General features: G+C 46.2%; 2 protein-coding genes across 2 annotated transcripts; both read right to left on the reverse strand.

The window, feature by feature from the left end:
- LOC8073147 (tyrosine-specific transport protein) lies at nucleotides 109-5,488 on the reverse strand. Its single transcript, XM_002463297.2, has 14 exons — nucleotides 5,027-5,488; nucleotides 4,858-4,898; nucleotides 4,536-4,628; nucleotides 4,168-4,242; nucleotides 3,949-3,998; nucleotides 3,676-3,765; nucleotides 3,386-3,442; nucleotides 2,729-2,798; nucleotides 2,146-2,247; nucleotides 2,024-2,076; nucleotides 1,619-1,766; nucleotides 1,445-1,529; nucleotides 1,174-1,302; nucleotides 109-681 (listed from the first exon to the last, which is right to left on the reverse strand). The coding sequence occupies exons 1-14, from the start codon at nucleotides 5,283-5,285 to the stop codon at nucleotides 491-493; spliced, it is 1,443 nt and encodes a 480-aa protein (XP_002463342.1). The 5' UTR covers nucleotides 5,286-5,488; the 3' UTR covers nucleotides 109-490.
- On the reverse strand, nucleotides 8,698-10,304 carry LOC8073148. Its single transcript, XM_002463298.2, has one exon. It carries the CDS (start codon nucleotides 10,262-10,264, stop codon nucleotides 8,897-8,899), a length of 1,368 nt encoding a protein of 455 aa, XP_002463343.1. The 5' UTR covers nucleotides 10,265-10,304; the 3' UTR covers nucleotides 8,698-8,896.

The raw sequence follows: 11,426 nt of genomic DNA on the forward strand, positions 1-11,426 counted from the left end.
CGTACTTGTTTTATTGTGCATAGTTTTCTTTACATTTCCGCATCACGGACGCATGGTGCGTAGTTAATATACTGTGGAGATATGACTATATGAGTTCATGCATTGATCTTGATGGTAGGTCCAAGGAATGGTGAGAAGAATCATGAAGAAATTACATTGTTACATACACATCGATCAAACCAAATCCTTTGTAAACCAAGGAAATAAATATGTTAAATGGTCTTCACTCTATAGTTAATGATATATAGAGAGACTAACGAATACATTATACAACTCGTGTTTGACAGTATCTCCTGCTAATCTCATCATAACAATTCAATTCCAGCATCGATGCTCGATGAAACTGCAAGCACGTACTGCACTTGATTGCTTTTGGGTTCTGACTACGCTTTTGCTACATGACCGTGGACCGTATTACTGCGACAAAAACCTCACGCACCGTCTTACTGCAAGTTGTAACTGTTATATGTCCTTTCACTTGCACCGATTGTCAGTGTAGTCCTTGTAGTTGCATTATATCCTTGAATATCTCTGAAACAATCACAAGCAGTGCACCTCCCGTAACAACCGAGAGAGTAAATTTCCCTCCTGGGACTATAGGGGGTACTGGAGCTTCCAACTCATCTGAATATCTCTCTGACCAAGACATTGCCGCAGGAAAAACTCCAAAGAGTACCAGAACTGAAAACAATACATGCAAGGTTTCAGTTCATTCTACTGATGTATGAGATGTAGTATATATGCAGCCATTAATCAGATGAATGTCCTGTACTTTCTATTTATAACATCTTACTGGAATAGACTATAGATGATCACAAATATATGGATATATGACACTTCTATTCATATGCTATTGCTTTAAGATTTCATAGCCACAAGGAGTACTTTTCATTTGGGTCAACATAACAAGTTTGATAGTAAACTTTTGTCATATCTTTTTTCTTAACCCTGATTGACCTTGTGTTTTGAACCTAAGTCAAGGCTTTGAACTCCTGCAGTTACCAATCATGATAAAACCTTGGTCTGCTTCAGGTGAAATTCACATCATGTTGTGTTTATTTGAAGATAAATAGGAAGAAAAAAAAGAGTGATGTACTGTCACTATTGTCCCATTCTACCACGTGCTTGTGAGGATAACAAAATGTGAAATAACAAAGTTGAAAGGGTCCTTGCCTCCATAAGTTCCTGCAAAGTCCAATGCCTTGAAAAATATCTCTGGATCAAGCAGTGACAAAACAAGTGGAGGAAGCAGAGTTAATATGTATGGCAGCGGTTTGTTCTGGCCACTTGGTAGTTTAAGCACTGCAAAATTTACAGAACAGGCGATGAAGAAGAATGTAAGCACTACTAATTGCTGCCTTGGTATCTCTCTCATAAAAAATTGGAGTGGTTCACCCACAGGCTTAACTGAGAAATATCATTGCTATGGAGCAAAGGTACTTACAGTCTGCTAGGAAGTCTGAGAGTCCTAGAATAAATCCAATGTATGATGTGCCTATAGCAAGAAATGAGAATGCCTCAACAATAGGCTGCAAACCAGAAGACATGTTGAAATTAGTTTTTGTTTTCCAGAGAACTGTTTCTGTAATCTGTATGAACAACTTGAATAAATACTTACCCCCACTATCCCATTACTGGATCTAAGTACTTCTAAGGGATCAGAAACAGTGCTGCTCCCTGCAAGGTCTGGAAGTGTCCCCAGGATTACTCCATCCCATACTAGGAACAGAGCCAGGGGTATGGCAGTACCCGCCACGATAGCTGTTCTGCAAAACCCATAAATGATATGCTTATACTTTTAAAATTTACCAATATATGATCATTTGATACAGTAGTCAATTTGGCAGAGATTCAGAATGTTTATTTAGTTGGAAAAACTGCTGCAGTGTTGTATAAATAGCTCTGTTGTTGCATGGCCGACAATATTAGTAACACCTTTAACTGGCATAAATCACAACTTCTGTACTTAATTAGGTGTTATCATTTATGAACAAAGTTATCCTCAGATTGTCGGAAATCTTACCGTACTTTTGACAGGTCTCCCTCCAAATTTGTACAGAGAACAGGAACCACATTCTGTTAGCGCAAATACTCAGTCTAGTGTCAAGAAGATAATTTTATTCAAATAAAGATAACAAGGATTACCTGGTATACAAATGAAAGAGCAATTATTGGTATACTTTGTGGAGCGGCAGCAAAATTCGCTTCAAGAAGAGAACTCCAGTGTAGGTTTCCACTTGCCACAACCTGTGTAAACCACATATGGTAAGTTGCTATCTACGCCAAAGCAGTTTCCAAGTAGTCTGATGATTTAAATTTGTGACAAGGACATCCTTTATGTCCAAATAGAAGCATATAAAAATGACAATCACATCACATTATTAAAACAATGGTCATGTTTTGCGTCAAAAGAACCTATCTGCATATAAGTATTCAGCTTAAGCAATGTTTTACTCATGCCGATCGTTGTGCCTGTGTATACTTGAACTACAATGATTCCCTCTCTCTCTCTCTCTCTCTCTCTCTCTCTCTCTCTCTCTCTCTCTCCCTCACTCTCTCCATGGCATAATATCATATTTTGGGAAATACCTTCTGTTGTTTTATCACTGCCATTTAACCACCAGACATGTTCTTCTAATGAGATATTTTTGAAATAATTATAGCAGGTTTCTTGAATGTAAAATCCATCAGGCAACTTTGGTGCATATCTGATAGCATGAGCACTTACAACAAGAGAAGTGAAGGACGCTAGGATGCCGGCTACCAGAAATCCATTTACTGCACCAATCAGTCGCTGGCTGCGGTCGTCAATACAGCTTGTTTTAGTTCTTATATAATATAATCTCTTGGGGCCCAAAATAGAAGTCATTCTCGCTTCCCAAAAAGTCAGCTTTTCTTAACTTTGACTAACTATATATAAAAAATATTAATATTTATAATACATAATTAGTATCATTAGATAGATCGTTAAATATACTATCATAATAAATTTATATGAAGATATATATGTTGCACATATTTTCTATAAATTTAGTCAAAGTTGAGAAAGTTTGGCCTGCACGTATCCCATAACGTTGTCTATTCTAGGATGGAGGGAGTAATCGAGTAAGAATTTAACTAACCCATACCCATCCTAAGATAAGGATTACTTGTACAGTCACTTTTTAATGCTAGGAAGTAGGAACACACTCAACATCCATAAAATAAGGATTCCTAGCAGCACTGCATGTAATCAGTAGGTGGCACAGCTTATTTCTTGGATATACCTTGTGATGAACCTTCAAGTCTAATCAAAAGGCTATAAATCTAAAAAAAGAGACATTTGCTCGTATGTTTACAATTCTTGATGTTCAGGATGTCTGATATATTAGTAATTGACAATTACCTTCCAAAGTAACAAACCCCTCCGAAAGCCAGAGAAAACAGGGTAGCACTCTCCCATCTGTAACCATAGCACACCTTCAATGGCTTAAGAGAATGCATGATTAAATCATTGAATGCTAACTCTGTGATGACTAGTGACACTTTGGGGCTTCTTAGGATTCTACAACCCATAGGTAAAGTTAAAGTTATTCTATCTTCTGTAGTTGTTTTGTGGATGTAACAAACTTCATTTATTCTTAATGCAACGACACACATTTCTCTAAAGTAAAAGAAAATAAAAATAAGTCTTACAATGGAATACCCAATGAGTTTGTTATGATATCTGAAGAGCGTGCCACGTATGCGACAAGAAGTGCATAATGTATAAACAAATAGGATAAGCTGCAGCACAAGGAAAGCAAAGTCAGAAGTTCTTCATATGAGACATGAAGTATTAATCAAGTAGAAAATAGGAACCTCTGACTTTGAGTGGTGAAGTTCCTTTTTTTTTACAATTGTAATTTTATCAGTGTTTGTGGTCTTCTATGCAATAATAAACTTCTAGCATATATAATTTCATCATACCAAGCTGTTCTTACTCCAAATGTCCCTAGAGTGCGCATAGCCATCGAGACCTGAAATATACGTTTTTCCAGACCACTAGTTTGAGATCATGCAAGTTAAAAATATGTGTGGGGGAAATTTTAGCTAAATGTTACTACTGCATATTCATTTTGATTGCCCCTAAAGTCCTAAGTAGTAGTTTTGGTTCAGGAATTCATCACAGGAGGATATGTTATGTACCAGGGAGACACCTCCAGATCCTAGCTCACACATCGTGTTGACGTTTACTTCAGCAACTAACAGCCCTGTCACAACCTGGAAATGTGATTCCAATCATAACCTGCCTTACTGTAAACTGTTCAATGAAACAGGCACTGGGTCAATTATCAAACCGTCCTGTATCAAGGTGACACAAGAAACAAATATTCAAAATAATTTCAATTGTAATGATGGTTATTTTTTCCAACGATGAAGTCTTTTTTTTTTAGAGTTGTACCACTGATGCCGAAGCAGAATGCAAAAGGATTTACCTTCCATAGGCTTCTCTGACTGTGTGTCACCCTTAACAAGCCAGTTGATAATTTACCCAGTCAATGACATTCTATTACCATGTATAACCAGCAGAGAATGCATATAACTGCCGAGGCCAAGAACCCAGCTTCTTGAGTGACTGCAGGGATTGCAAGGATACCTGCCCCAACCTACTTGCAGAGGAAAAAGAAGGGTGAGTGAATATGTCTAAAAGTTAATTAAACTCAAATAGTCAAGTATGCTCTCCATTTCTCATGAATTTTGGTTCGAAAGTGTTAGTCTGTGAGGCAATGCCACATGCTGTGTTTCAGGCGATTTATTAGCTGATTAGAATTCATGTGCAGTGCAATTCCTACTTGAGGAATAATTCCATCTCTTACAGCAAGAGGAAGGATGTACCGTTGTGCCAGCCACGAGGAAGATGGCACTGGTGACGCTCCCTGAAATCAAAGGGAAACTTGAGGATTTCCATTTCATTCTACAATGTATGGTATGGTAGGTACTACTACGTTACATTGCAATCAAACCCAACACAAGACTCTGAGAAAAAACAGTGCCCGTGCATTACCAGGCTCGTGCTTCATGGTGGCCTTGTTGAGGTTGGAGAAGAGGCGCTCCATCTGCTGCGGCGAGTCCGGCTCCGGCGGCGGCTGCCGTTTGCCGGCGTACTGGGAGCAGAAGCATCGCTGCAGCTGCCTCCTCGTCCTCGTCCTCGTCCGCCTGAGCACCGGCGGTGTTGTTGCGGAGACCGGAGAAGGCGTGATGCGTCGTGGCGACGGGTGAGGGTAGCTGCTGCTGCAGTGAACCGAGGTCAACAATGGTGCCATTGGTAATTGGGTATTGCGGTTGTCAAGGTTGTTCTTCTCTCTCTGCGCTCTGCGCTGCGGTGCCGGTGCGTTATCTCTTCACGCTGGGCGGCGCTGGCCGCTTGTGTGGCTCAGGTACACACACCGCACCGCAGCAGACTGAGGAAACTGCCGCTGGCTGGCGCTTTCTCCGCTTCAGTTCAGCCGTGTGCGTGGGCACGGAAGCAGAAGAGTCTTGCTTGTGGTCGTCCACACTTCTCTTTATATAATAAACCGTTTTGCTGCTTTTGTAACGGTCTTGAAATCGAAACATGCATGTAACGGGACACGTGCTATCGAGATTAGAATGAGCAGGGATCGTGAGTTCACTAATTTGATCTTACCTTAGTAAAATCGAAACATGTATAAGTAGTGGTGGGCTTAAATAGCAAGTGTTGTGATAAAGAATAGGAAAGACAAGATATTTTAGAGACAAGTATGAGACAATTTATTGTATAACTTAGCTCTAATCACTTGGCTTATAGCCAAGCTTTGCTCTTAGGTGTCGAAACACTACTAAGCCAAGACACCAGTTTTGAAGATGCAGGCAACAATGACAAGTGGCTTTACCTAGTAAAGCTAAACTTGAGAGGATGTACGGTGGTTTAGTTCAAGAATGAATTCGTTATAAGACATCTTTTATTATTGGTATTTACTGATTGACACTAATTAATGTTGGAAGACAATCATTAATTGTGGTAAGAGCACTTCCAATGCAGAAACCATCATAGTTTCTATAGACATTAATTATAGTGCCACCTAACCATTTTACTGATGTGGCAAGGTAGTTATTGAAGAGAGAGAACAAAAACCATAAAAACTGGGTCTAAGTTAGAAACCATGTCTACACGAGATCCAAGACATGAAGTGATATGATTGGTTGAGAATGGAGAGACAATGAATATGATTGGATAAAACACCATTAGGCCAGTCTCAATGCATGTTTCATGGGAGTGTCATGCACATTAAATAGGGTGTCACATAAGCAAAATTGCTGACTTGGCAGGATCATTAAATGAAGGAGTTTCATCAGATGAGAGAGGAGTTTCATCCCCATAAAACTCTTGTGGCTCGGTTACCTAGTTTATAGTCTTGGTAACTGTGTCATGAAATTATGCATTGAGACCGGCCTTTTTTATATTGGCATGGTCTTTCATCGTCAAAATAGTGTTTTCGGTCCCCTGAAATTAGGATTGGGCCGGCCTCAACCGAACGGCGGCCCAAATTAAGAGAACAAACTAATCAGCTAGACCCAGGGCGGCCCAACTTGCGCGTCGCGTCATCTCATCTCTTCGTTATTTACTCCTCTATATTTGGACGCAAAACCAGGATCGTATTGGCACGCAAGACCCATCCACTCAACCCATGGCGGGCGGCGGCGGCGGCGACGACGACGCCGCCCCAGTCTTGCCGCGTGCACAGCAGCCAAGCGTAGGAGGGCGGCGGGGACACCGCCAGAAAGCAACGTGGCTCCCGCTCGACGTCATCATCTTGGAGATCGCGGCGCGCTCCGACCCGGCCACCCTGGTGCGGTGCGCGGCCACGTGCAGGGACGCGCGCCGCCGCATCGCCGAGGACCCAGACCTCCACGGCCGCCTCCGCCTCCGCGACACGGAGCGGTTCGTCCTCCCCCTCCTGCGCGGCCACATGACGCCGATCACGACCTACACCCGCGGCGGCTTGTCCAAGACCGACGTGTTCCTGGTGGACGCCGTCGCCACCACCGCGGCGGACTCCACCCGTCTCGTCAAGGCCACCTTCGCCTCCGGCGCTGACGCCGAGACGTTGCGCAACGTCGTGCCCATGGACTCGCGCCGCGGCCTCTTCCTCGTCCACGCCACGACGACGACGACTCAGACTAACCCGTATCAGTACCAGCGGCAGCTGTTCGTGTGGAACCCGGCCACCCGTCGCCGCCTAGTTCTCCCGCCGGAACCGGCCTTCCCAGTGGACGACCCAGGCGCTGGCAGGAGTACGGACGTGCAGTACGTGCTCGTCGTCGGCGAGGGTGCCGGTGCCGACGCCTTCATCGGCCGGCCTTTTCAAGTGCTCAAGGCGAAGCTAGTACTGTCAGAGAAGTACCGTAGTCACCGTCGCCTGCTGGTCCAGACCTTCTCGTCGGAGCACGGCGCATGGTCTCCGCGCACGGAGATCCCGACTCCAAACTTGCACGGAAGCAACGAAAGCTCGCCGTCGCCACTACAACGCAGGCCGCTGGTCGTCGGCGACGTCGTGCACTGGCTGTGCCTGACCGACAGCGGGAGCTACTTGCTCATGCTCAACGTGAGAGCGGCGGCTCGGGTGAGCGTGACGGCTCTCCCGGCGAGCTTCCCCCGTGACAGCAAGAACAACCAATCTCCGTACCCGTACCCGTACGACGGGAGGCATTACCAGTACCTCTTGGCGACGGCTACGGCGGGCGGGAACCCCGTCGTGCTCGTCGCCGACGCCGACAGGATATCCGGCTGGGAGCTGTCGAAGCACACCAAGATGTGGAAGCCGCAGCCGCAGGTGGTGGTAGAGAAGGAGGCGATCCAGCGGTTCATGAGGGGCAAGTGGTGTGTTCCTCGGCTAGAGTTGTTTGGGGAGAAGAGCGGCGCCCTGCTCCTTCGTATTCCTGGCTGCTGTTTGCTGTGGCTGGATCTCCACACCAAGAAGATCATCAGGTGCATCTCCTTGGATCGGTTGTTACATGCACAAGTGTATTGTCCCTACGAGATGGATCTTTCGTCTTGGGTGCCAACCTTCAATAGTGCCGTTTTATCTTTTGACTAATTCGTCACTTTGCCAGCGTTTCAATTCCAATGTTTCAACTGCTTCAAAATGCAGGTGTGTTGACCTGCATTGGCAACCAAAAAAAGTATTTCATCTCTATAGGTTTATAATTCATTCAGTTAGTTGTTATTTTCCAATGGACTCGGCTTGCCCAAGTGAGGGTGCAAGGATCCATCCAACTAGTACATCAGTACGTGGTGATTTCGGATCTAATATAACCCATTTGCCTTGTGTGGTTTCTTCAATGGGTATGCAATTGGTTATGGGTTGTGTTCAGAGTGTTGATCAGAGCTGATAGCGACATTCTTTAGATTAACAGCCTTCTTTCTCTCCACCTCACGTCTTGTTCGGATACACATATATCCATCACAATCGATATATATATGTGTGGGTGTGGTTTTGTATGATGGACGGGCCCGTTCGTTTAGGCAAGGATTGACCTAGGAATCGTTCCAGCTGCTGATAGCTTATGTAAACATAGCAAACAACCCGTTCAGGAATGATTTCAGGCCTCGGTTCCCTTCAAACTGAAGGGGCCCCAGCGAGGTTTGTTCGACGGTCGGGGCTCAAGGCGCACATACAGCATCGTGCTCCAGCCCATCGTACTGCTTTGAACAACTAGTGAACTATATATGGATGGATGGATCCTCGCACCCTCATTTGGTCGTTAGGCGAGCATGCCAAAGTCGAATGAAAAATAGCAAATAATTAAATACTAGTGTAGCTAATAAAAAATGTTTTGCCAATACAAGCAGTTTGAGACATTTGCATTGAAAAGCAGCTAGCTAGGCAAATTAAACATCGTCAAATGAATCAAATTAAAGGGTAACAGCATTACTAAAGGTTGGCACCCAAGACGAAAGGTCCACCTCGTAGGCACAATACACTTGCATCCGACGATCTGGGGAGAAGCACCTGACAATCTTCTTGGATTGGAGATCCAGCCAGAGCAAACAGTAGCTGCAGTGGTAGATATCATCAATCTTTAGGAGCACGGCGCCGCTCCTCTCACCAAAACACAAGAGCTCAGGGACATGCTTCCTCTTCCTCGACCTCCTCTCCTTCTCCAGGAGCTCGGCCAGGGCATCACAATGAAACCCAAGGATCGTCTCGTTCTCTATCACCACCTGCGGCCGCGGCTTCCACATCTTGGTGTGCTTCGACTGCTCCCAGGCGGATATCCTGTCGGCGTCGGCGACGAGAACGACGGGGTTCCCGCCCGCCGTAGCCGTCGCCAAGAGGTACTGACGCTTCGTCTTGCCGTCTCGTGGGAAGCTCGCCGGGAGAGCCGTCACGTTCACCCGCGCCGCCGCTCTCACGTGGAGCATGAGCATGTAGCTCCCGCCGTTGGTCAGGCATAGCCAGTGAACGACGTCGCCGACGACCAGCGGCCTTTGGTACAGGTTACCCCTACTCCCCTGTAGGTTAGGAGTCGGGATCTCCGTGAGCGGGGACCATGCGCCGTCCTCCGACGAGAAGGTGTGTACCAGCAGGCAACGGTAAGAACGGTATTGTGACAACACTAGCATCGACTTGAGCACATGGAAACGGCGGCCGGCGGCGCCGTCACCTCCGTCGTCGTTGCTGCCGCCGACGAGCAGAACATACTGTACGCCGCACGTACTCCAGTTGGCATACGGGAACACCGGTTCTGGCGGGAGGGCGAGGCAGCGACGAGTAGCCAGGTTGCACACGAGCAGCTGTCGCTGGTAATTGGCGCGAACGAGGACGAGGACGAGGCCGCCGCGCGAGTCCATGGACACGACGTTGCTCAGCGTCTGGTCGGCCTCAGCGAAGGTGGCCTTGACGAGACGGGTGACATTGACGAGACGGGTGGCGTCCGCGGCGGCGGCGGTGGTATCCACCATGTACACGTCGGTCTTCTCTCCGCCGGTGTAGGTCGTGGTCCCCGCCAGGTGGCCGCGCAGGAGAGGGAGCACGAACCGCTCCGTGTCGCGGAGGCGGAGGCGGCCGAGGAGGCTGGGGTCCTCGGCGATGCGGCGGCGCGCGTCCCTGCACGTGGCCGCGCACCGCACCAGGGTGGCAGGGTCGGAGCGCGCCGCGATCTCCGCGATGACGTCGAGCGGGAGACACGCCTCCTTCTGGCGGTGTCCCCGACGCTCTCCCCTGCATGGCTGCTGTGCGCGCGAGACGTCGCCGTCGTCGCCGCCGCCGCCGCCCGCCATGGGGATTGGATCTGGATGGGTTCGTGGAATAAGATCTTCGGTTTCGCGTGGCAATATGAATGTGGTTTGGGCTCGCCGCTCGCGGCCGTAATAACGAAGCGATGCCGTCACGCGCAAGTTGGACCTGCCTAATCCGGGCCGCGTCCCCGACGCCGTTCCGTATTTTTTTTTATTTTTTTGGAGAATAAGGCCGGCCTAATAATCCTGAGTACTAGAAGGCTAGAACAATAGTAACTAATAGCGTGTTTGGTGATTCTCAAAGAAAAAAAGCGTGTTTAGTTCACGTACCGATCTGATCCGGCATGAGTTGATCTGGCATAAGTTCTCTTTTTTTTTTCTGCAATCAAGCAGAAAAGAGATGGTCAAACTGATACTTTGACTCTTCAAAAATCTTGGAATGACTAACAATTTGAGATGGAGGGAGTAAAAAAAATAAGATCAGAGATTTTCACATATCCTTGTGACCACATGCGTTACAGGCGCACAATGTGTATCCAACGGTTGAGATGTATTGTATGTGAGTGTGTGGTTGGATGTAGACTCAGGGATGCAATTCATTCAATAGCTGACATGGAGTGCATGTATATTCGCAAAAAAAAAAAAGATGGAGCGCATGTGTGAGGCCTTTCTGTGCATTAATATATGCAGAAGCAGTTTGCATTTGGTAGAATCGCAATATTACTAGATCATCACGATTTTACTATAAACTTTTATAACATGTACCCTCCTGCCCGATTCTAACGTCTAGTGGTGGTTCATTGTGAAGAATTACATAAATACATGTTATTGTAATCGAAAATGTTACTATTTTAATTTGCTTTCTTTATATACACATCATAGTTTTTTTCTAAAAGTTTTATCTCCCAAAAGTTCTAGCAGAACCGGTTTATATTAATAAGTAGGGAGCATATACAACTAAAACAACTTGCTTGGCATGGATTACCGACTAAGGTGAAAACCTAAGGTGCTCGCGACCATGGCCACTAACCAGCGGTTGAGGAGTTGCTTCAGGAGCGGGGACGACACATGAAGAGAATAGAGTTGGTGGATCCTCCCAATTAATCCAAATGTCTAGCGATGGATGGCGCGCCACCTCGAGCAGCTTGCAGATCCAGACATGCCACCACATAAGGACACATATCTAGGCTAAGGCCACCACAGA

Source organism: Sorghum bicolor, chromosome 2 (assembly GCF_000003195.3).
Source record: "Sorghum bicolor cultivar BTx623 chromosome 2, Sorghum_bicolor_NCBIv3, whole genome shotgun sequence".
Taxonomy (NCBI): domain Eukaryota; kingdom Viridiplantae; phylum Streptophyta; class Magnoliopsida; order Poales; family Poaceae; genus Sorghum; species Sorghum bicolor.

Bases quoted from the DNA above. Each gene is read 5' to 3' on its own strand.
- LOC8073147 (XM_002463297.2), bottom strand. From the start codon at position 5,285: ATGGCACCATTGTTGACCTCGGTTCACTGCAGCAGCAGCTACCCTCAC. The intron at 4,899-5,026 runs GTAATGCACGGG...CTTTGATTTCAG, and splicing joins CACCATGAAGCACGAGCCTG to GGAGCGTCACCAGTGCCATC. The intron at 3,766-3,948 runs GTATGATGAAAT...CTTGTGCTGCAG, and splicing joins TTTGGAGTAAGAACAGCTTG to CTTATCCTATTTGTTTATAC.
- LOC8073148 (XM_002463298.2), bottom strand. From the start codon at position 10,264: ATGGCGGGCGGCGGCGGCGGCGACGACGGCGACGTCTCGCGCGCACAG.